The 25127-nt window shown below is 43.7% G+C and overlaps 3 protein-coding genes across 3 annotated transcripts; 2 read left to right on the top strand and 1 right to left on the bottom strand.

The window, feature by feature from the left end:
* Positions 1-505: 505 nt before the first annotated feature.
* Positions 506-7542, bottom strand: caap1 (caspase activity and apoptosis inhibitor 1). The gene is made up of 6 exons (XM_084164904.1): positions 7328-7542; positions 4445-4636; positions 3931-4015; positions 3609-3672; positions 3173-3240; positions 506-1229 (listed from the first exon to the last, which is right to left on the bottom strand). The coding sequence occupies exons 1-6, from the start codon at positions 7430-7432 to the stop codon at positions 619-621; spliced, it is 1125 nt and encodes a 374-aa protein (XP_084021030.1). The 5' UTR covers positions 7433-7542; the 3' UTR covers positions 506-618.
* A 3152-nt stretch (positions 7543-10694) lies between these two features.
* Positions 10695-14028, top strand: LOC311131714 (uncharacterized protein). The gene is made up of 3 exons (XM_084164820.1): positions 10695-11615; positions 11786-12145; positions 12382-14028. The coding sequence occupies exons 1-3, from the start codon at positions 11024-11026 to the stop codon at positions 12951-12953; spliced, it is 1524 nt and encodes a 507-aa protein (XP_084020946.1). The 5' UTR covers positions 10695-11023; the 3' UTR covers positions 12954-14028.
* Positions 14029-14039: 11 nt separating this feature from the next.
* On the top strand, positions 14040-23708 carry LOC311131715 (protein C-ets-1-like). The gene is made up of 7 exons (XM_084164821.1): positions 14040-14422; positions 14663-14782; positions 16550-16753; positions 17014-17187; positions 17994-18218; positions 21729-21847; positions 22007-23708. Exons 1-7 carry the CDS (start codon positions 14146-14148, stop codon positions 22223-22225), a joined length of 1338 nt encoding a protein of 445 aa, XP_084020947.1. The 5' UTR covers positions 14040-14145; the 3' UTR covers positions 22226-23708.
* The last annotated feature ends 1419 nt before the right edge of the window (positions 23709-25127 follow it).

The following is a 25127-nucleotide window of genomic DNA, read 5'->3' as shown; positions in this document are numbered from 1 at the left end:
AGGAGACAGGTTAAATTAGGATTTTTAAGCCTTTAGACAATTGAGACAGATTGTGCGTGTGCCATTCAGAGGGTGGATGGGAAAGACAAGATTTAAGTGCTTTTGAACGGGGTATGGTAGTAGGTGCCAAGCGCACAGGTTTGTGTCAAGAACTGCAACGCTGCTGGGTTTTTCCCACGCTCAACAGTTTCCTGTGTATCAAGAATGGTCCACCACCCAAAGCACATGCAGCCAACTTGCCACAAACTGTGGGAAGCATTGGAGTCAACATGGGCCAGCATCCCTGTGGAACGCTTTCGACACCTTGTAAATGTCCATGCCTCGACGAATTGAGGTTGTTCTGAGGGCAAAAGCCCTAATGTTCCAAATGTTTTGAACACTCAGTGTAAGTTTGCGTTCCTATTTTGAAAGTGGGGGGGGGGGTGCAGCTGCTCCCTATTCTCACGGCTCGGGCCATAGTTTCCCACTGAACAGGTTGTTTTCTGAAATAAATACATACAAAAAGTAGAAGAAAAAACTTTACTCGATACAATCCTTCCTAAAATTCAAAGAACAACAACAACAACAACGTGAATCATACGGCTCCTTTTCGGGAAAATGAAATTATTTTGAAAACGTCTAAAACATCTGTTTCTTCACATCGTTCGCTTTCATTAGGGCCTTAATGGCCCTGGCTCTCATCTCTAGCTCCAGAAGCTCCAGCTGCTGTGCTGAGGGCTGGCTTGGTGCAGGAGCTAGGCCAGGGACGGGTGCACTCTGAGCGGGTAACCTCGTAACCAACAAGGGGGCCACTGGAGCAGCAGCTAGCGGCAGCGCCATCAGTTTTTTAGTATCTTCTTGGTTAGGTGTCGATGCTAAGGCTAGGATCTCTTCCTGGTTAGGTGTCGATGCTAAGGCTAGGATCTCTTCCTGGTTAGGCGTCGATGCTAAAGCTAGGATCTCTTCCTGGTTAGGCGTCGATGCTAAGGCTAGGATCTCGCTAACGCTTTTGTCTATGTCCTTCTGGAGTTCCTTCTTGGGTTCGGGGGGTTTGTCCGCAACTGGTTTCCCATCGGCAGGGGCTGGGGTTGCGGAGGGGCCGGGGTCAGATGTTGCCCCGGCAACTACGTCCATGGTCCCGGCGGCTTCCTCTGTTTTTTCGGACGGCTCGTCTTTGTGTCCCTCGATGTCACTGTCGTAGGTGTCGGCGTTGATGCTAAGGACGTCGCTCTCCTCCGAGACACCACCTTCTGCAGATAAAGTGACAGGAATCAGCTTGGGTCAAAAGGAATCTGTTCGTCATACTCATCATCTACCACCCCTGCAGAGACGACAGAAAACTTTACCGGCGTCAACTAGATTGAAGCATTCATTCTAATCATTTATGACATTCTGGTGAGCAAAGGTTTATTTAGTCTTGCGCTTTAATCTACTGTTAACCCTTTACACTCGTACCCGTATACAGGTTGGAAATGGCAGATTTGGACACTGATAAAACACTGGCTGTAGAGTAACATGCTATATAAGACGTCAGACCTCAGGGTCTCTGCTTCACAGCTCTGTAGGGGGTTTTGACTGACAGCCGTTCTGAACTTCAGCACAACAAGTTGTCCCCAATCCCTTCTGCTGATTGGGCAATTTTCGAAAAATGTTTGTTGTCTGAGTGAGGGGAAATGCTGTACATTAAGAGGACTCAATGTATTTTGAAAGATGATACGTTGATTATAATAAATACCGCTTTGACGTCATACAAGCAAGCCAAACACCCGTGAGTCCAAATGTGCACTTCACAATTTACGAATTATAAAACTCATGTCATATACAGTGTCAACGTTCATGAAAGCTATGTTTGATGTACAGTTACAAGATTATGTGTCGTCATACCCTGGGTTGTCCTGAACAGAATGGGCCTGTTTTTTTATTGTGAAGAAGATTTGCCGCTCCAAAAATCACAATCCGTTTCCCTGAATTGCCTTGTGAAAGCCTAACACTGTAAGATTGTATTTTATAACTTCGGTAGTCATGTTGGCAATAGAACAACTTTCAAATCACGCCCACCTGATCCAGATTGCGATTTATAAAAAGGACCATTTTTGGATTGTGCAAACAGTAAATTGTATGATGTCGGGAATCCAGGGGCTTTGTTCCAAACTAAATAACTACAAGTCTGCTTGCTCTAGTTCAGGGTTCTTCAATTCCGGTCCTGGAGGGCCGAAACACTTCTGTTTTTTTATTTCTGCCTGGTAGTTAATTGCACTCACCTGGTGTCCCAGGTCTGAATTAGCCCCTGATTAGAAGGAGAGGATGAAAAACAGAGGTGTTTCGGCCCTCCAGGACCGGAATTGAAGAACCTTGCTCTAGTTCCTCAACGGCCCAGCTAGGAGCTCGAAAAAGCACCTTATAGTTGAAGACTGTTCTTTGTGCATTGAAATTGCTTAAGGACGGCAGGTAGCTTAGTGGTTAAGAGCGTTGTGCCAGTAACCGAAAGGTCGCTGGTTCTAATCCCCGAGCCGACTAGGTGAAAAATCTGTCGATGTGCCCTTGAGCAAGGCACTTAACCCTAATTGCTCCTGTAAGTCGCTCTGGATAAGAGCGTCTGCTAAATGACTAAAATGTAAAGAACTGTGCACACTTTGGAGCAATGTGTGGCCACTTGGAGACACCAGTTAGTCTTCTCACTCAAACCCTTGTCATTGTGTTTGTCTTATGTTGCACCTACCCCACATTTTCCAGGAATAGTCTTATCACGTTACTGAATGTATCCAGAATATTTTCAGATTTCGTGATCAATAAATTTGGAGAAAAGTACAGTAAATGTAAAATGCACATAAATTCAACAGTGTAATGTTTGGATTCAGTCTTGTCAGGTGAACTGTTGTGTCCTCAACTTTTAGTCTAATAATTTTCCCATGATCGCCAAACTGTTCCCTTTTAATTGCTACCATGGTTATGCATATACTTTTCATATTTCTTCTGTAAGAAACATTCCCATAGAGGCCAATTCCCATGTGTTTAAAGGGTTAATACTACCCCCCCAAAAAAATTAAGCATGTCAGCAGTCAAGATAATGCACTTTAAGTAGAGCAAAAAATGTTCCTTGATGCATCGTAAGTGCATGCACTTTCCTTTAAATCTGACATGAGAGCGAAGTGTGGGCCCTTTTAGACTATGCCTATATATTAGCTACCAGTACCTTGCTTGATATCCTCCACTTCAACACTCTCTTTGAGGGACGACGTGGAATCCACATTATTATCCTGCCTTCACAGAAAAAACAAAACACTTTCAGTTTAATCACTTCCGGACTAACATTGACCAATCAAATCAGATACAATGAATTAAATCACTTTATGACAAATGTTTACATTTCTACCTGCAATTAGCGCCAAAATGTCAACCAAGCCTAAATAGCAGTAGTAGCCAAGCAATAGAAATCCACAAGAGTAAAAACATTGTTTGTAGAACGCAAATTAGCTTTTTACAGCAAATAAAGCAGTTTGGCTGTTGTGTGTGTACAACGCCATGTCTTACAATTGGTTTCTCGCTCGCAGGTTGACGACAATAGCAAAAATGATGATAAAAGGTAAGAAGCAGTACTACGCTGCTTTAAAAATGCAGGTTCTACTCACTGGCTATCGGTGGCAGCATTTTTTTTATCCCCTTCTTCTCCAGATGAACCAGTCAGCTCTTCACCTTTGAGGGACACCAACCAAACACGCCATCAGATTAATGGAGGTGAACATGGGTCGTGTTCAGAATGGCAAAAACGTAGCAAAACATTTAAAAAATAAAAAAAAATGTATGAGTATTCTTGTTGGAATAGTTCAGGCAATAGCCTACTTCCCCGTTTTGTGTCTTCTGAACACCACCCAGCAGACCAAGAGAAATGACAGACAGCAGGGTTAGCAGTAGAGCAACACCCTGTGATGCTGAACAGACCCATGGGCTTACCCTCCAGTATCTGAAGGAGGTGGCTTTGAGACAGCTGCTCCAGCTGTTCCCAACACAACGTCTTGATTTCATCCAGACTACAGTTCTGTAAAAAAAAAAAAAAATACATTTTATCCAGACTACAGCTTCGTAAAACCAAAACAGGAGAGAACAATGTGGAAAACAAGAGAGAGAGAGAGAGAGGGGAGGAGGGAGGAGACCACGGTCCGTCTATACTTTCAACCTATCAATGCATCACAAATTAATAACTGGCAAATGCCCACAACACCAAATGAAAAACAGAGAAATAACTAAGACATGACTAATTGCACTGTGTGACTATACTATTAACTGATAGCTTTGTTCGCAATACATCAAAACACATATCCAATCTTTACAGTAAGTAGCATGGAACAGATGTGCTGACCAAACGCATGATTGGGTTAGGAATGAGGTTAGACCTAGGCACTTTGCACAGCTAACACTCCTGGTTCCAGTCCCGTTCAGACTACCCCTGAATCCACTACACACTCACCTTGAGTTCATCAGGCAGCATCTTCTGCAGCTTGCTCTCCCCAAGCACGTGAAAGCACTGATCTAGCATCTCGTGCCTGTCTGCAACATAGGCACTGATGGGTTGAAATGGCACACTAAGGTCCAGTCCTCCCTCCTCGACGTCGCTGCCAGGCTCATCCAACTCCAGATCTGCCTGCTCGTCCTTGGAGTCCTGTTTCAAGGAGTCGTATAGCAGTATGGTTTTTTCCACCAGGAGTAACCAAGTCAATGAGGGACGACATTTTGTCAAAGGCAGAACGCATGCAACCACTGAAGTTCAAAATGCATTGGTCTGTGTCCCTACAAATATAACTCTTACACCATGAACAGACCGACCAAGTTGGAGGGGGGGAAGGGGGGTACTAAAAACAAACTAACTTGGTTTCCAGTGGATTAAATCGTCAGAGTAGAGAAAGACAAGATTTTGTATGATTCCGGGTTCAAATTCTATAAAGATGCAGCAAAAGAAAAGGACCATATACATTTAAAGGTCAAATAACAACTGAATGTTCATCTCCCAGGACAAACTAGCTAGCAATCTAAATATCCATAAATGTTTCCACCTTCCCCCAAATGAATATCATTGATTCACAGTTTGTTTTGGTATTTTAACCTGCGTGTAGGGATGGGCAATATAGCCTACAAATCATATCTAGATTTTTTTCAAATGTATGGGAATTTCCCTAATATATATATCTATCCAGTCAAAGGTTTGGAGACACCTACTCATTCAAGGGTTTTTCTTTAGTTTTCTACATTGTAGAATAATAGTGAAGACATCAAAACTATTAAATAACACATATGGAATCATGTAGTAACCAAAAAAGTGTTAAACAAATCAAAATATATTTTATATTTGAGATTCTTCAAATAGCCACCCTTTGCCTTGATGACAGCTTTGCACACTCTTGGCATTCTCTCAACCAGCTTCATGAGGTAGTAAACTGGAATGCATTTCAATTAACAGGTGTGCCTTCTTAAAAGTTAATTTGTGGAATTTCTTTCCTTCTTAATGTGTTAATCAGTTGTGTTGTGACAAGGTATACAGAAGATAGCCCTATTTGGTAAAAGACCAAGTCCATATTATGGCAAGAACCGCTCAAATAAGCAAAGAGAAACGACAGTCCATCATTACTTTAAGACATAAGGTGAATGCACCAATTTGTAAGTCGCTCTGGATAAGAGCGTCTGCTAAATGACAAAAATGTAAATGAAATGTAATGAGGTCAGTCAATACGGAACATTTCAAGAACTTTGAAAGTTTCTTCAAGTGCAGTCGCAAAACCCTTAAGCGCTATGATGAAACTGGCTCTCATGAGGACCGCCACAGGAATGGAAGACCCAGAGTTCCCTATGCTGCAGAGGATAAGTTCATTAGTTACCAGCCTCAGAAATTGAAGCCCAAATAAATGCTTCACAGAGTTCAAGTAACAGACATCTCAACATCAACTGTTCAGAGGGGAATATGTGATTTTTATTTTATTTAACCTTTATTTAACTGGGCAAGTCAGTTAAGAACAAATTCTTATTTACAATGACGGCCTACACCGGCCAAACCCGGACGACGCTGGGCCAATTGTGCGCCGCCCTATGGGACTCCCAATCACGGCCGGTTGTGATACAGCCTGGAATCGAACACGGGGGTCTGTAGGACATTAGACCGGTGGAAATGTGTCTTTTGGTCTGGAGTCCAAATTGGTGATTTTTGGTTCCAACCGCCGTGTCTTTGTGTCTTTTTACTTTTATGTATTTTTTATCATCGTTTTTATGCATTTAAAAATATATATATGTATTTTTTTGTTTGTTTTTGTGGGGGTGGGGCAGGTGGGGGGTAGAAGGATTACTTTTATACTATTCCAGGTATTCCTTAAAGAGGTGGGGTTTCAAGTGTCTCCGGAAGGTGGTCAGTGACTCCGTTGTCCTGGCGTCAATAATGACCAACTTCTTGTAATAGGCATTATAAAAAATTAACAGTCTCAAGGACAAGCCCACGTGCTAGTGAGTAGCCAGCTAATCTTTATATTTCAAGTTCAGCCAACTTGGATCCATTCGCTAGCTAACAAGGCAGAACAGTTAAATTGTTATGAACACACCCTTCTGTCTGTCTCCAGCTGTTTGAAAAGCATGCTAGCCTGTCCACTTTGTTCAGATGTTGTAATCAAGTGGCCTACCTTATTTCTCAGGATGAGAACAAGTTGCCAATTCCTTATATAATTGTGTTTTATGTTTGTTGCACATTTATAAAACAAAAGACAACTAGTATAACAGTCTTTGGCTAAAATGCTGCTAGCGGTACGTGGTACCGCAATGCCGCGTGTGACAAACTGAGCATTCATTTACCTCAATCAATGTTTATTGATACTCGTTTTAATCGTCTGTTCTGCGTGCAATTTGATGAGACATAGAAAGGGTATCGTTACAAAGTTTAACTTCTCTATTACAGTAAAATAATGTTTTAAAATAATGTTTCGGTGTCGATATGACCGATTATGTTAGACCAAACCTCAAATGCAAATAGTAAGTTGAAACCGCTGGACAGAGAGGAAGAAGTGATCTCAACTTTGTTGTTGCGAGTGGCGCCTTGGTGTGTGTGTGTAAATGACAAACTGCACACAGAACAGAAGGAGCGAAGGCGAGGAGACCAAAAAATACATGAATAAAAAATTAAATTAAAGTGATTCTTGCGATACAGGCATTTGGAATATGATTTTTTTTTTTTAACATAGATATCTGCTGGGTAGATGTATCGATACACATCTGCTGTGTAAGACGCAAATGTTTGGGACAGGGGATGCAAAATGTACAAAGTAGCCAACGTAGCTAGCCATCTTTGCCATGGATGAGTGTTCAATGTTTTTCTCACCTCCACGCTAGATTCTGTACACCTGCGTCTTCTGTGGACATGCTGCTCTTCCGAATGTGAACTTTTCCTTTTCTTTTCCCTGCTGGTTGATTTTTTCCGTAGCATTTTTGTACTGGTTACAACTAAGAGCAAACAATATAGCTATGTGTTCTTCCACAACTAGCTACTGCTACACTAGTAAACGGTTTGACTCCTGCGCAGTGTTCCAGTTCAGTGCTGCTCACGCTTTCTCGTCTGCAACCAATAAAAAAGATTTTCCGGTTCACGAAATTATAAATGTTTCTAAGTAAAAGCCCCCCTACGTATACACCACAAATTACCGTCATTTATCATGAATAAATACAGGTTGAAACTTTTCTTCTATTACATGAAGGACTTTTATTTGAGAAATCTTCAAAAAATCCGTGACCCGGAAGTAACTCGTTAATGTTGTTTGCATATACAGCCGAGAGGAAGAGGCAAAGCGAGATGGTCGACTCCGCCAAAGATCTGTCTTGGCGAAAATGAGAGTTAAACCGAGTGAGGAGTTTTTGTATGGGGGCAATGAGAGAGTTGCGAATTTGGTCAATACCAGTGGCGGCTCCTGAAAAAATTCTCAGGAGGGGCAATTTTTCTGATGATTTAGGTGACCTACACACATTTAAAAAAAGATATGTCCAGCAACAACATGAAGACAGGGGCAGCATATAAGTCAATACCAGAAGCATTTATTGACTGATCTCAAAAGTGTTGGCTTACCAGGGTTGGTGGAGCCCTCAGTTTCATCTTTGCCTCGCAAAGCTAACTCAAACACTCCGCAAAACTTCACACACTGGATTAGCCGGCTGAGGATGTGGCGGTTCTTGCTAATGTCGTAGTAAATATATTTGTTATAGTGAATATGGAATATGATATGTTGAGTAAAATGTTGTGCTAAGATCTATTTAGGTCAGGAGCTGGTTATAAGTTCTGTTCCTATCCAATAACAATGGACAAAAGGGTCCTATCTTGTCAGCCTTGTCAGCAGGTGGCCAAGGACAACACCCACGCCATAGGCCTCTCAGTTCTTCCAACTCACGAGTTCTTGCTCTGAGGACACACACACACACAAACACACACACACACACATCATCACTGTTAAACACACACACACACACACACACACACACACACACATCATCATCACTGTTAAACACACACACACACACACACACACAAAAATCCCCTCTCTTAGGCTGAACATTTGAAGACAGAGAACCCGACTCAGAGCCAATGCAACAGTGACAGTAGCCTGGAGGGGACCTCGCCCAACTCATCAGGACCAATCAGAAGATCAGAACTACTAGATTCAACCTACTTCATTTATTGCATAAAATGTCTGCACACAATGTTTCGGGGCTCTCTTCAGATAATAATAATATGCCATTTAGCAGACGCTTTTATCCAAAGCGACTTACAGTCATGCGTGCATACATTTTTGTGTATGGGTGGTCCCGGGGATCGAACCCACTACCTTGGCGTTACAAGCACCATGCTCTACCAGCTGAGCTACAGAAAGTGGATACTCATGGATGCGCATCGCAATTGTAAAATGTCAACACAATTGGAGACACCACGTCATTTTTGGAGACATGTTATTGACAGTAAACTATTGTAGATGCGACTGCTAACTAAATAAAACATTTTAGCTGGCTAGCTAATCATCTTAGCTAAATGTGGGGCAAACAATTCAGTTATTTACTGTTAATTTGAGGGATTGGGGTGAAAGAAATCGAGTTACATAGTGATACTTTACGATATACTGTATTGACAATATCGCAATATTTTAGCGCTAGTTGGCTGTACCTGCACCAAAACACCATTATTGTTCCTTCATAGCTTGTTCTCAATCTTTTCACATTGGGAGCCAATTTGTTTTCAGCACTTTTATTTCCATGACTGATCAAAACTCGTTCTCATGGCTTTCTGATCCCTCTGCAACAGACATATGGTGCGCAATAAAATCACAGTATCGAATCGCAATACGTATAGAATCATGAGACTCGCAATGCTGATGCATATATCTTATCGTGAGGTTCCTGGCAATTCCCAGCCCAAGTTCATTTGCCACAACAAATCTCTTCGCTAGCAAACGCGATGTCTTCTCCAAAACGGCAATGTGTCTCCAGCAATGTTTACTTTTTTGACGTTCTATGGCATCTCCACTTTCCAAGCATATATGACCACATGTAATATTTTGGTAAGTGATGCAAATAGTGAACTATGTAGGGCCAGGATGTAAAATATATGTAGCTGCAGCAATTTCTCTTATCTGATATGGTAAGTAATGGGGCTTAATTTATAGCTCCCTAAGAGTTTGACGAACGGGTCCGTGAACGCGATTCCAGATATCTTTACCTCTGAATAAACTGCCTTTATTATACCATATCCACCCTGTCCAAAGTCTCTACTTGGTCTCAGTTCTCCAGTAAACTTGTGATTATCAACACTAACCTCATCGTTGTGGCGGCGGACAGCTAGCCTGTATCCCTCATCCAGTTGAGTGAGTGGCAATGTCTTTTTTCGTTCGTACCAATTTTTGGAAAATCCTCGGGTGTAGGACTTTCCGCCTTTAGTAGAAACCTGTTGAATTATTAAATTTGGTCTGGGAGGTCCTAATTGTTTCGTTGCCAATTTATCTTCATTTGTTCGCCGACAAAAAGGAACTTCTTTCAAACAATCCGCTCTTTTCTCAGTTACGTTCATGGTTACGTAACGTATGACGAAAGCGCGTAAGTGCAAGCCCACAGACACCCATTGAGATTGTATTGAAGGCTCTGAAATTTGAAAAAAATAGATTTTACATGGGAGTCTATGACAGACTTCTGGGCGATTTTCAACCTGACTGAAATCGCCCCAAAAGGGGGGGGAGCCATTTGAAGCACGACTTTAGCCTGATTCGACATTTAGTGGCAGTGTGGCACTGTGGCAGATCAGACGTATAGATTACAACACTGATAACTACTGTTGCCGTGATATAATTGATTAGAAAAAAAATCCCTTCCTTTTCCCGTTTGGCAGTGCGTCGCCCATATCGCCCTATTGAACAGGCCGCCCCTGGTCAATACTATTTTGATAGGAGAACCTTATTATTTGATCAAATATAAGTTTCATAATGCTTAGGTTGTTACGAGTGTACTGATATAGCCTAAGTGTAATGCATGTGACATTCCGGCAACTTTGTGAAAACAATTTTTATATGAGAGTTGTGCCTGTTGGTCACACGCGTATCTGCCCTCTCATTGGCTAGAATGTTCCCACCTGATCTCGCCTCCTCCTGCCCGCGGACATGTATTTCCATTGTTAGAGCAGTCAGTCAACCATCTTGTCAATATAATAGATCATCTTTGCTATACAGTCATTGTTTGCAAGACGCTGGGGAAGAAGAGCGCGGTACAAATTTCATAGCTCAAATGTAAACATTCGCCAGTAGAAATGTGTAAGATTTTCTATAATATATAATGTCCAGCTGATATATCCAGATGCTGGGTAAGCAAGGAAGATTCAGACGTAGTTACTCTCTTCTTGCTACATTGTAGCCAACCACATTGCAACATTGTAGCCAGTAATAACATTGTAACAACTCAAGTGCCCTCCGTGGACTATTTGTAGTAAAAGTGAATTACTGCGCAATATTTACTATTGTAATCAGACTAGCTGCAAGGTTATTATAGTAACATGAAGCCTCAGTCGAAAACTAACACAGGGATCAGAAGGGAGACTTCAATGTCAGCCCAAGCTCGCCCCTCGAAAACCGCTGTAGAGGGTGAGGTATCGCTCTCTTTCCAGGACGAACTGGCGGCGACGATCCACGGTGCGTTTGAAGTGGCTGTGGAAATGGCCGTATTAGAAGTCACTAAACTGGTAGGTCAAGCGCTTGGGGATGTCCGCGATCAGATGCACGAAACCCTACGGGAAAACAAGTCTCTCAAACAACGCTTGCAAACAGCCGAGCAAGAGTTGGGTGCTGCGCGTGAATGTGTGGGAACAACGAGAGATGCAAGTCCGCCGGGACAATTGTCTACAAGTCCTTTACACAACGACAACTTAGCAAAGACTCAAAAGCAGTCAAAGGACAATGAATTAAAGATCAAGTCCTCATATGCATTGGATGAATATGGATATGCAATTGTGGAGGCCGAGATCAGTAGTGAACGACAGAACGACCATGGATCTTTCAGTGAAATCAGCGAGGATGGTCGGGTGTGTTCGCAAGACCTACATCCAGCTTCAAGGGGACAGTCTATCCCTCACCACGACCTGCTTAAAGGTAAGCCTGTAGGCCTATTTATCAAGCCAAATGATATGCCATACATAAAATATTAGAGAAATACAGTGTTATCCTGACTAGCTATAGACAATAACAATAAATACAGTCTTAGCCTGTCTAGATAAGAACAATTGTTCTGAATGTCTTTTTTATTTTAATTTTCTTTACAGACGCCAGGGAAGAGACCTCCAGTTTGGACCACAAGGCAAGTGTAGAAAGCATCAGTCATCGTGGTCTAGAATCAACGTTTGGAGATAATGACCCATCACCGCTTCACACGGGAACGTTTGGAGATAATGACCCATCACCGCTTCACACGGTCGCCCAGAGCCTTGGGATGGCGCAGGTTAGAGTGAAGGAGGAGAACGGTTCTGGGTCTGGTTCCAGCTCTGGTTCCAGTTTTGACTCGGTGGTAAAAGAAGACTTTGGTCCCGATAGTCTGTCTCTGGTTCAGTCCAAGATGTTAGAGGAGTGGAAACCGGACCCTTTGGACTCTGACTCTCTGCTTCCTGGAACCAGCCATAGTCTGTGTAAGTACCAGATAATAGCAGAGAGCTTCCAAATAGCCACTGACTATAACACCCACAAGATGTCACTAGACTTCAGAAGATTGACCACTTACTGAGTAATACTAACGATTATGTGTCAGTATCGCTCAAAATGATTATATCAGAATGAGTAACACCTTTGCCTGCATGTAGAATGTATGCATGTGGAACATGCATAATAAAACATGAAATCATTTTTTGATGTATACTCTCCACAGCTCACCCTACTATGGTCAACACAGAGGTTCCACATCTGACTGCCCCAACAGCCAGTGCCCTTCCAGCCTTCTCCTCCCAGTTCCCCAACAACCTCTTCCATCCAAGGGAGGCAGCAGCTCCCATCATCCCTGCTGCCCCACCACAGCTCTATGGAGTCCAGATCAGGACCAACCCCAACCCTAATCCCACCACCCCCCACCTCAGCCACATCTGCAAACTCTGTGGCCAGGGCTTCCACCAACCCAGCGAGCTCCGCAGACACCACACCCAGGACCACCCCAAGCGACAGGTCTTTCCCCCGGGCCAGAGCCCCTACCACTGCAGTGAGTGTGACCGGGATTTCAACCGTCTGGAGAACCTGAAGACTCACCTGAGAATCCACACTGGAGAGAGACCCTATACCTGCTCAGTGTGCTCCATGCGCTTCCGCCACTCGGGGGCGCTCACCAGGCATTTCCGCATACACACTGGGGAGAAGCCGTACGTCTGCGGCCAGTGTGGAAAGACATTCCGGAACTGTGGGGGACTCCGGTTCCACCAGCGTTCCCATAGTAGACAGGGACAGTGCTAGAGTAGCGATTTAGGGGGGGGGACAGCTTTGTGGATACAGCAGAGCAAGCTCAGTCACTACCTCCTTTGCCATAATGGTCCAGACCCCTTGGCACTGGCTGACAGTCTTTACCAAACCATTCAAGATGAAAATGTATTAAACTTGGCCAGGCCTTAAAGGGGAAATCTGCAGTCAGTCGCTACAAATGTTTATTCATTTATAAATTAATGATATGTACCCATTTGATTCTTGAAGAATATCACTTTTTTGAGCATAGTTACATTTTCGTACCTCATCGAAATCCAAAATTGTTATCTTGTTTTACTCCGATGTTTGTAAACAAAGTTAATGTAAACAAACACTGGATACCATTGAAACATGGTTAAACCTGTAGTTTTGATATCATGGACCGTCAGTCCTTGCATCCATAGCTCTATGGATTTGAGAGTGGTTAGATTTCTCCAGCCCCATCCCTCAGCTGTTAACGAAACAGTGGCGGGGAGACGCGCTTTGTTATTGTTTTAACTGCTGATTGCTGCTTTAACACCAACCATGTCTGTCATTTTGTACAGATGTCTTACACAGTGTGCCACTGTTTTTGTGACTAAATTGCTCACTATCGTGGCTCGCTAGCCCCACTTCATGGAAGAACCTCGTCGCATTAAGGCAGCCACAACAGTGGCGTGGTAATGGGTGTATGGCTCTAAAGGCTGTCCCCGCTGGGAACACACTCAGATCTTAACTTACTTACAATACACTACCTGATATCATCCCAGTGTTTCTGTTATATGAATAAACCCCCTGCACAGATATGCACTTACAGCCACATCTTTCGGTGGCTACCTCATGCCATGCCCCGCTGAAATAGAATGATCCGATACGCTGCAGCTGGTGTAAATATTTCCAATTGAATTGCCATGATCTCAGTGGTTCCTGATGACATACTGTCGTATTTGCCTTAGTTAAATGCAATCAACTTAAAACACAAAGGGTAGTTCCTTATCTCTATCACATTTTAGTCATTTAGCAGACGGTCTTATCCAGAGCGACTTACAGTTAGTGAGTGCATACATTTTTCACACTGGCCCCCTGTGGGAATCGAACCCACAACCCTGGCGTTGCAAGCGCCAGGCTCTACCAACTGAGCTACAGGAGGCCTTCTCAGTTGTAAAGGCTCCTTTTGTGGCATCATCTCTCTAGATAACCTCCCTGTATGTCTTTTGCAGTATCTTTTCCACGTTACCTAATTGGGAGTTCTCCTCTCCTATTGGGTAGTGTCCCCATTACCCGCTCCTCCATCACCCATATGATTGACACATATCCGTCACCGCCTGTCCCCTCCCTCCTCGTCCTATTGGTCCTATTAAAACCCCTCTCCTCCCTCCTCGTCCTATTGGTCTTATTAAAACCCCTCTCCTCCCTCATCTGGATCACTTTCTTCCACCTGATCCCTCGTTCCAAAGACCTAAGGATGGACTGGAGTGCTTACGGTATTTCCCTCCATTTGTCATTCACCATATTCCTGTGTTTGATTATTTTCACTACTTTATCTCAACTTTATACTGTAATCTATGGTGTAATTTTTGAGTAGAAAATGTCTGCTAATTTGTGTGTGCTCACCTCCGCTATCGAGCTCTCAGCTCTCAGTCTGCCCTCTTGATCCGTTGTGTCTCTGGGATGCTCCTGCCATTGTCTGACTCCGTGACTTGGCTCCTGTGTTTCCGGTGTAGAGATGGACCACCTGGATGTCCCTCCTCTCACCCCCACCAGTAAGGAGGTCCTGAGCCAGGCGATGAGGGCCATTTTCGCTGGCTTCGCCCAGGAGAGGAACCGCATGCACTTCCCACAAGGTACCATATGGGGTATACAGTGGCTTGCGAAAGTATTCACCCCCCTTGGCATTTTTCCTATTTTGTTGCCTTACAACCTGGAATTAAAATGGATTTTTTGGGGGGGGTTTGTATCATTTGATTTACACAACATGCCTACCACTTTGAAGGTGCAAAATATTTTTTTCTTGTGAAACAAACAAGAAATAAGACAACAAAACAGAAAACTTGAGCGTGCATAACTATTCACCCCCCCAAAGTCAATACTTTGTAGAGCCACCTTTTGCAGCAATTACAGATGCAAGTCTCTTGGGGTATGTCTCTATAAGCTTGGCACATCTAGCCACTGGGATTTTTGCCCATTATTCAAAGCAAAACTGCTTCAGCTCTTCAAGTTGGATGGGTTCCGCTGGTGTACAGCAATCTTTAAGTCATACCACAGATTCTCAATTGGATTGAGGTCTGGGCTTTGACTAGGCCATTTTAAGACATTTAAATGTTTCCCCTTAAACCACTGGAGTGTTGCTTTAGCAGTTTGCTTAGGGTCATTGTCCTCCTGGAAGGTGAACCTCTGTCCCAATCTCAAATCTCTGGAAGACTGAAACAGGTTTCCCTCAAGAATTTCCCTGTATTTAGCGCCATCCATCATTCCTTCAATTCTGACCAGTTTCCCAGTCCCTGCCGATGAAAAACATCCCCACAGCATGATGCTGCCACCACCATGCTTCACTGTGGGGGTGGTGTTCTCGGGGTGATGAGAGGTATTGGGTTTGCGCCAGACGTAGTGTTTTTCTTGATGGCCAAAAAGCTCATTTTAGTCTCATCTGACCAGAGTACCTTCTTCCATATGTTTGGGGAGTCTCCCACATGCCTTTTGGCGAACACCAAACGTGTTTGCTTATTTCTTTCTGGCCACTCTTCCGTAAATTCCAGCTCTGTGGAGTGTACGGCTTAAAGTGGTCCTATGGACAGATACTCCAATCTCCGCTGTGGAGCTTTGCAGCTCCTTCAGGGTTTTCTTTGGTCTCTTTGTTGCCTCTCTGATTAATGCCCTCCTTGCCTGGTCCGTGAGTTTTGGTGGGCGGCCCTCTCTTTGCAGGTTTGTTGTAGTGCCATATTCTTTCCATTTTTTTATAATGGATTTAATGGTGCTCCGTGGGATGTTCAAAGTTTTGGATATTTCTTTGTAACCCAACCCTGATCTGTACTTCTCCACAACTTTGTCCCTGACCTGTTTGGAGAGCTCCTTGGTCTTCATGGTGCCCCTTGCTTAGTGGTGTTGCAGACTCTGGGGCCTTTCAGAACAGGTGTATATATACTGAGATCATGTGACACTTAGATTGCACACAGGTGGACTTTGTTTAACTAATTATGTGACTTCTGAAGGTAATTGGTTGCACCAGATCTTATTTAGGGGCTTCATAGCAAAGGGGGTGAATACATATGCATGCACCACTTTTCCGTTATTTATTTTCTAGAATCTTTTGAAACAAGGTATTTTTTTCATTTCACTTCACCAATTTGGACTATTTTGTGTATGTCCATTACATGAAATCCAAATAAAAATCCATTTAAATTACAGGTTGTAATGCAACAAAATAGGCACTGTACATACAATTACATTTGGTATTATAGAAGTTGTAGTTTTGTTGTAACGGTCGTATAGCCTACCTGTAATTGCTCTCTCTGTATCAGCCTAAACTGCACAGTGTGCTTTGGCATGTGTGTGGAATTCAAGATGCAAAGAGATACAAATATATCATATTTTATTTCCTCATTTGTGTCCAGACCCTAACCTGTGGTCAGAGTGGGAGGTGAACCACTGGTTAGACTGGTGCCAGGCCGAGTTCGGCCTCCAAAGCCTGGGTCCGGATTTGAGAAGGCTGCCTGGGAGTGAGCTCTGTGCCATGGACAGAGAGGCCTTCCTGGACCTGACCTCTGACTGCACAGCAGGAGAGATCCTCTGGGAACATCTGGAAACTATGTGCAGAGGTAAATGGGGAGTGATGCTTTATCATACCAGCGTATGTATTTATTTATTGAACAATGACATTGGTAGTAGAGATTCCTATTTCATGTGTCTATCTATGTGTGTGATTCAGATTGTGAATATGATCATGGTTCCCCTCTAGTCCTCTGCACGTTGAATTCTCTCTCTGGTATAGAAACACATCCCGTCAGAGGTGTATTGTCTGTGTGTCTCTCATAGATTATATGTGACTGACATATCAACTATGCTCTGTCTTCCTCAGACAGTTACACGGACCATGTGCAGCTCATGGACAAGCAAAATCACCACGGTCAGTTCTCCCATCTCCCAACAGAACCCCCACAGCTTCTGACCCTTGACCCTGTGACTGTGAGATATCAGGACTACCACCGGGTCAAACAGGAAGGACCTCTGCTCCGAGACCTTGATAGGACAGGTAGGAAACCATAGATACCTTGGCAGGACAGGTCGGTAACCATAGAGACCTTGGTAGGACAGGTAGGAAACCATAGATACCTTGGCAGGACAGGTAGGAAACCATAGAGACCTTGGCAGGACAGGTAGGAAACCATAGATACCTTGGCAGGACAGGTCGGTAACCATAGAGACCTTGGTAGGACAGGTAGGAAACCATAGAGACCTTGGTAGGACAGGTAGGAAACCATAGAGACCTTGGTAGGACAGATAGGAAACCATAGAGACCTTGGTAGGACAGGTAGGAAACCATAGAGACCTTGGCAGGACAGGTAGGAAACCATAGATACCTTGGCAGGACAGGTCGGTAACCATAGAGACCTTGGTAGGACAGGTAGGAAACCATAGAGACCTTGGTAGGACAGGTAGGAAACCATAGAGACCTTGGTAGGACAGGTAGGAAACCATAGAGACCTTGGCAGGACAGGTCGGTAACCATAGAGACCTTGGTAGGACAGGTAGGAAACCATAGATACCTTGGTAGGACAGGTAGGAAACCATAGATACCTTGGCAGGACAGGTAGGAAACCATAGAGACCTTGGTAGGACAGGTAGGAAACCATAGATACCTTGGTAGGACCGGTAGGAAACCATAATATTGGATTGGAGGGAAAAAGGTTAACATTCAGAATGTATTTTAATTGATAAGCCTTTGGAAATGCATTATTGCTTTAGACCAGGGCTTTGGAGGTGTCTCTCCTTCTGTTAGAGAGATTGATGGAATAGATTCCTATCATCTACCAATTGTCTCAATCTCTTTAACTTCAGACTATGATTCTGAGGTTGGGACCCTGCGTTATGAGGACACAGACATCCATGCTTCCCTGTCCTGGACTAGACCAACGCAGGGTTTAGACAAGGGGGTGGAAGAGTCCATCTCTGAGGACCCCTTCAATTTGCCACACCCACACAGGAGCTTCAAAAAGTTTATACGGGACAAGACTGATCTGGGTAGAGCTGTGGATCCTGCAGCCATTCTGGATGGTTATACTGGTGAGTGATGTTCTTTATGAAGAAAGTGACCTGAATCTCTCTGATTACCCGTTGATCTAGAATCTAGGTGCTGCTTTAGCCAACTCCTTAGTCTTGATCTTGTCGAAGCAAACAATGCCGCTAGCGTTGTTCAATGTAGAAAAATCTGGGCATCCAGGCAATACAGTTTAATCCCTCCCTAAATGTCTCAACAATTAGTGGTCCCGTTCAGCTGTTGTTTAATCCCTCCCCATATCAAATCAAATTGTATTTGTCACATGCGCCAAATTCAACAGGTGTAGACCTTACAAGCCCTTAACCAACAATGCAGTTTTAAGAAAAATAAGTATTGAGTAAAAAATAGATACGTTTTAATAATAATAATAATTAAAGAGCAACAGTAAAATAACAGTAGTGAGTCTATATACAGGGGGTACCGGTACAGAGTCAATGTGCGGGGGCACCGGTTAGTTGAGGTAATTGAGGTAATATGTACATGTGGGTAGACTTAAAGTGACTATGCATAAATAATAAACGAAGTAGCAGCAGCGTAAAAGAGGGGGATGGGGTGGGGGTGGGGGGGCAATGCAAATAGTCTGGGTAGCCATGATTAGCTGTTCAGGAGTCTTATGGATTGGGGGTAGAAGCTGTTAAGTAGCCTTTTGGGCCTAGACTTGGCGCTCTGGTACCACTTGCCGTGCTTTTTAGGGCCTTCCTCTGACACCGCCTGGTATAGAGGTCCTGGATGGCAGGGAGCTTGGCCCCAGTGATGTATTGGGCCGTACGCACTACCCTCTGTAGTGCCTTGCAGTCGGAGGCCAAGCGGTTGCCATACCAGGCAGTGATGCAACCAGTCAGGATGCTCTCGATGGTGCAGCTGTAGAACCTTTTGAGGATCTGAGGACCCATGCCAAATCTATTCAGTCTCCTGAGGGGGAATAGGCTTTGTCGTGCCCTCTTCACAACTGTCTTGGTGTGTTTGGACCATGATAGTTTGTTGGTGATGTAGACACCAAGGAACTTGAAACTCTCAACCTGCTCCACTACAGAACCATCGATGAGAATGGGGGTGTGCTCGGTCCTCCTTTTCCTGTAGTCCACAATCATCTCCTTTGTCTTGATCACGTTGAGGGAGAGGTTATCCTGGCACCACACGGCCAGGTCTCTGACCTCCTCCCTATAGGCTGTCTCATCGTTGTCGGTGATCAGGCCTACCACTGTTGTGTCGTCGGCAAACTTAATGATGGTGTTGGAGTCATGCCTGGCCATGCAGTCATGCGTGAACAGGGAGTACAGGAAGGGACTGAGCACGCACCCCTGAGGGGCCCCCGTGTTGAGGATAAGCATGGCAGATGTCTTGTTACCTACCCTTACCACCTGGGGGCGGCCCTTCAGGAAGTCCAGGATCCAGTTGCAGATGGAGGTGTTTAGTCCCAAGGTCCTTAGCTTAGTGATGAGCTTTGAGGGCACTATGGTGTTGAATGCTGAGCTGTAGTCAATGAATAGCATTCTCACGTAGGTGTTCCTCTTGTCCAGGTGGGAAAGGGCAGTGTGGAGTGCAATAGAGATTGCATCATCTGTGGATCTGTTGAGGCGGTATGCAAATTGGAGTGGGTCTAGGGTTTCTGGGATAATGGTGTTAATGTGAGCCATGACTAGCCTTTCAAAGCACTTCATGGCTACAGACGTGAGTGCTACGGGTCTGTAGTCATTTAGGCAGGTTACTTTAGTGTTCTTGGGCACAGGGACTATGGTGGTCTGCTTGAAACATGTTAGTATTACAGACTCAGTCAGGGACAGGTTGAAAATGTCAGTGAAGACACTTGAAAGTTGGTCAGCGCATGCTCAGAATACACATCCTGGTAATCTGTCTGGCCCTGCGGCCTTGTGAATGTTGACCTATTTAAAGGTCTTACTCACATCGGCTACAGAGAGCGTGATCACACAGTTGTCCGGAACAGCTGATGCTCTCATGCATGCTTCAGTGTTGCTTGCCTCGAAGCGAGCATAAAAGTAATTGAGCTTGTCTGGTAGGCTCGTGTCACTGGGCAGCTCGCGGCTGTGCTTCCCTTTGTAGTCTGTAATACTGCCACATCCGACGAGCGTCGCAGCAGGTGTAATGCGATTCAATCTTAGATATGTATTGATGCTTTGCCTGTTTGATGGTTCGTCAGAGGGCATAGCAGGATTTCTTATAAGCGTCCGGGTTAGAGTCCCGCTCCTTGAAAGCGGCAGCGCTAATCTTTAGCTCAGTGCAGATGTTGCCTGTAATCCATGGCTTCTGGTTGGGGTACGTACGGTCACTGTGGGGACGACATCATCGATGCACTTATTGATGAAGCCAGTGACTGATGTGGTGTACTCCTCAATGCCATCGGAAGAATCCCGGAACATATTCCAGTCTGTGATAGCAAAACAGTCCTGTAGCTTAGCATCTGCGTCATCTGACCACTTCTTTATTGACCGAGTCACTAGTAATTCCTGCTTTAGTTTTTGCTTTTAAGCAGGAATCAGGAGGATATAATTATGGTCAGATTTGCCAAATGGAGGGCGAGGGAGAGCTTTGTATGCGTCTCTGTGTGTGGAGTAAAGGTGGTCTAGAGTTTTTTTTCCTCTGGTTGCACATTTAACATGCTGGTAGAAATTAGGTAAAACAGATTTAAGTTTCCCTGCATTAAAGTCCCCGGCCACTAGGAGCGCCGCCTCTGGATGAGCGTTTTCCTGTTTGCTTATGGCCTTACACAGCTCATTGTGTGCGGTCTTAGTGCCAGCATCGGTTTGTGGTGGTAAATAGACAGCTATGAAAAATATAGATGAAAACTCTCTTTGTAAATAGTGTGGTCTACAGCTTATCAAGAGATACTCTACCTCAGGCGAGCAAAGCCTTGTGACTTCCTTAATATTAGATTTTGTGCACCAGCTGTTGTTTACAAATATACACAGACTGCCACCCCTTGTCTTACCGGAGTCAGCCGTTCTATCCTGCCGATGCAGCGTATATCCCGCCAGCTGTATGTTGTCCATGTCGTCGTTCAGCCACGACTCGGTGAAACATAAGATATTACAGTTTTTAATGTCCCGTTGGTACGATATCTGTGATCGTAGTTCGTCTATTTTGTTATCCAATGATTGTACGTTGGCTAATAGGACTGATGGTAGAGGCCTTACTTATTACCCACTCGCCGTCGGATCCTTTCAAGGCACCCCGACCTAGGTCCCCGATATCTCAGTCTCTTTCTCCTGCGAATGACAGGGATTTGGGCCTTGTTGGGTGTCTGAAGTAAATCCTTCGCGTCGACTCATTAAAGAAAAAATCTTTGTCCAGTACGAGGTGAGTAATCGCTTTCCTGATATCCAGAAGCTATTTTCGGTCATAAAAGACGGTGTCAGAAACATTATGTACAAAATAAGTTACAAATAACGCAAAAAAACACACACAATAGCACAATTGGTTAGGAGCCCGTAAAACGGCAGCCATCTCCTCTGGCGCTATTCAGCTGTTGTTTAATCCCTCCCCATATGTCTCAACAGGTAGTGGTCCCATTCAGCTGTGGCAGTTTCTATTGGATCTCCTCACTGACCGCAGCTGTCAATCATTCATCATTTGGACAGGGGATGGATGGGAGTTTAAACTGACAGATCCTGATGAGGCAAGAGGTGTAGCCTATTATATGCAAACATGTTATTATGTTGTTACAGTGTTGTTATTCTGAAGTAAGGTCAATTAGCCAATTTTAGATTGGCCTATATACTGTATAATAGGTTGATAATACTAGTTTAATGTGTTGATATCTGGGTTGATATCCCAGGTGGCCAAGCTATGGGGCCGGAGGAAGAACAAGCCTAAGATGAACTACGAGAAGCTGAGTCGAGGCCTGCGCTACTACTACGACAAGAACATCATCCACAAGACGTCTGGCAAGCGCTACGTCTACCGTTTCGTCTGCAACCTGCAAGGCCTGCTGGGATATGAACCCCGGGAACTGCACACCATGTTAGATATCACGGCCAAAGACGGCCATGAGTAAAAGGGAGGAATTGGGCGTTTCCCTTTATTCCTTCGACCACCTTCTAAAAACGCATTGGAGGAGAAGGTCCGAGGGAAGGAACCAAAGAGATATACCATAGAGAGGAATGGGAGGAACCTCTTCTCCTTCAGTGAGTTTTGAGAAGGAGGTTGAAGAATCAAGGAAAGACTTTTGAGATTCACCCTATGGTGCAGAAGGGTCAAGGGTCAAGAGACAGAGACTGTGTTTACAAAAACCCAACGTCCTTATCATTTGGCCATATGGTAATCATCACTTTGATCATGGTCAATTTAATCATGATTGGGGGTAAGCTGTGGGGCTTGTATGTTTATATGTGATATGTATATATTGAATATAATTATTGAAGATATGAGAAGATAAACATTTTTGTTTCAATTGTTGTTTATACAGTGCCTTCAGAAAGTATTCACACCCCTTGACTTTTTCCACATTTTGTTGGGTTACAAGGTGGGTAAAAAAATGTTTGGTCAATGATCTACACAAAATACTCTGTAATGTCAAAGTGGAAGTAAAAAATATAAATAAAATGATTACATGATTACATAAGTATTCAACCCCCTAAGTCAATACATGTTAGAATTACCTTTGGCAGCAATTACAGCTGTGAGTCTTTCTGAGTAAGTCTCTAAGAGCTTTGCACACCTGGATTGTACAATATTTGCACATTATTCTTTTTAAAATTCAGGATGCATGTTTTGGTTTGTATTCTGTACAGGCTTCCTTCTTTTCACTCTGTCATTTAGGTCAGTATTGTGGAGCAACTACAATGTTGTTGATCCATCCTCAGTTTTCTCCTATCACAACCATTAAACTCTGTAACTGTTTTAAAGTCACCATTGGCCTCATGGTGAAATCCCTGAGATGTTTCCTTCCTCTCCGGCAACTGAGTTAGGAAGGACCCCTGTATCTTTGTAGTGACTGGGTATATTGATACACCATCCAAAGTAAAATTAATAACTTCACCATGCTCAAAGGGATATTCAATGACTGCTTTTTTATTTGTACCCTTCTACCAATAGGTGCCCTTCTTTGCGAGTCTTTGTGGTTGAATCTGTGTTTGAAATTCACTGCTCGACCTTACAGATAATTGTACGTGTGGGGTACAGAGATGAGGTAGTCATTCAGAAATCATGTAAAACACTATTATTGCACACAGAGTGAGTTCATGCAATTTATTATGTGACTTGTTAAGTAGATCTTGCCATAACAAATAGGGTTGAATACTTATTGACTCAAGACATTTCAGCTTTTCATTTTCTATTCTATTGTGTGTAACAAAAAAAAATCACAATTTAATCAATTTTAAATTCAGGCTGTAACACAACAAAATGTGGAAAAAGTCAAGGGGTGTGAATACTTTCTGAACGCCCTGTATGTCGCAGAGATGTTGGGTGTTTTCTTTGTTGTGAACCATCTTTAGCAACATGGTTCTTATTGGTCAGCAGTTGTCAGTTTTACTGGTTTTAGCAAATAAAAAAAATGTGGTTAAAATCATATGATCTGTGTGTTTATAAAATAATCTATGCTGTGTTTTGAGACAGACGGCGGGGGGTTTGACACAGACACAACCAGTTTCACTAATGGAACCTAAATGAGAGGTGTACTCTGTTGCTCACCCAATTCCTTCTGCTTCTCACCCAATCAAGTCAAGGCTAGCAGATGGATGTGTGTGTGTCACCCAATCAAGTCAAGGCTAGCAGATGGATGTGAAGGTGTGTGTGTGTGTGTGTGTGTGTGTGTGTGCGTGTGTGTGTGTGTGTGTGTGTGTGTGTGTGTGTGTGTGTGTGTGTGTGTGTGTGTGTGTGTGTGTGTAATAGCTGGACCCTGTTGTGAAATGACTCAAGCAGTCCTAATAACACTAGTCCTCTCCCTGTCTTATTTTGATCTCTAATGCTACACCTAGCCTCCTTATTGATTGGCTGCCTGAACCCACTAACAGCAGGAGTACTTATGTCCAGTTCTTTGGGCCGAATAGTATCGGTTTATATTACCCTACTTCATTTTCTGTCAGGATCTGAATTAGACCTGGGTGACCATGTGAGTGGACTCTTCTCCTAGTGGTCTAAATCCAACATGTCCAAACGGAGTTACTGAGGGACTGAAGTTTACTTCTACTTATCATTATGATGCACCAAAAGCCTGACTCAAACCAAGCCCAGTGTAACTAACAACACGTGTTATATACTATATAACCAAATGGGAAACGAGGCTTTTCAAGGCATCTTTTCCACCTTCCACAATGAGTATCATGAGCATCATATTCCATTTTGGGCCTCTAAGTGTAGGGGCTTAAAACGTCTCAACCCCCTCAGAAGAAGAGAGTGGTAGTCAGTGAAATGGATACAATGTGAGCACCATATCCCCCCTGTCTCCTCAATCTCTCCTCCTCCCATGCTGTTCCTTCCATTTACCGCATGGTAGCCTGGCCATGAAGGGGAAAGTGCTGGAAGTAATCCTCACACTCAGAGACGGGGTCATGTCTTTGTCTCCAACTGGTTTTGCTCTCTCCTACTCTCCTCACAGTCCATGACTGTGCAGGTGAGTCACAATGCAAAGCAGGACAACAGAATAAAGCTGTTTATTAAATCCCAAGTAACATTTATCACATTGCACATTTGGGAGACACAAGGGCTGCATTTACACAGCAAGCTCAATTCTGATCTGTTTTCCAATTATTGGCAAAAGAGCAATAATTTGGCAAAATATCATAATTCGGCTGCATGTGTGAACACAGCCAAGGAGCCTATAATTACTATGACTGAACCAAGATAACCAGGGCATGACTAATCTCACACAGTCAACTGAGTTCTGCTACAAACCTCAGCCCTGTTAACACATCCTTGCTTCTTTACAGATCCCAGATACAGTATATACTCCAGAC

The sequence above is a fragment of the Coregonus lavaretus genome (genome assembly GCF_964263955.1).
Source record: "Coregonus lavaretus genome assembly, chromosome: 7".
NCBI classification, from domain to species: domain Eukaryota; kingdom Metazoa; phylum Chordata; class Actinopteri; order Salmoniformes; family Salmonidae; genus Coregonus; species Coregonus lavaretus.
Note: the sequence above shows the minus strand (reverse complement) of the source record. Positions and strands in the feature narration are given on the sequence as shown.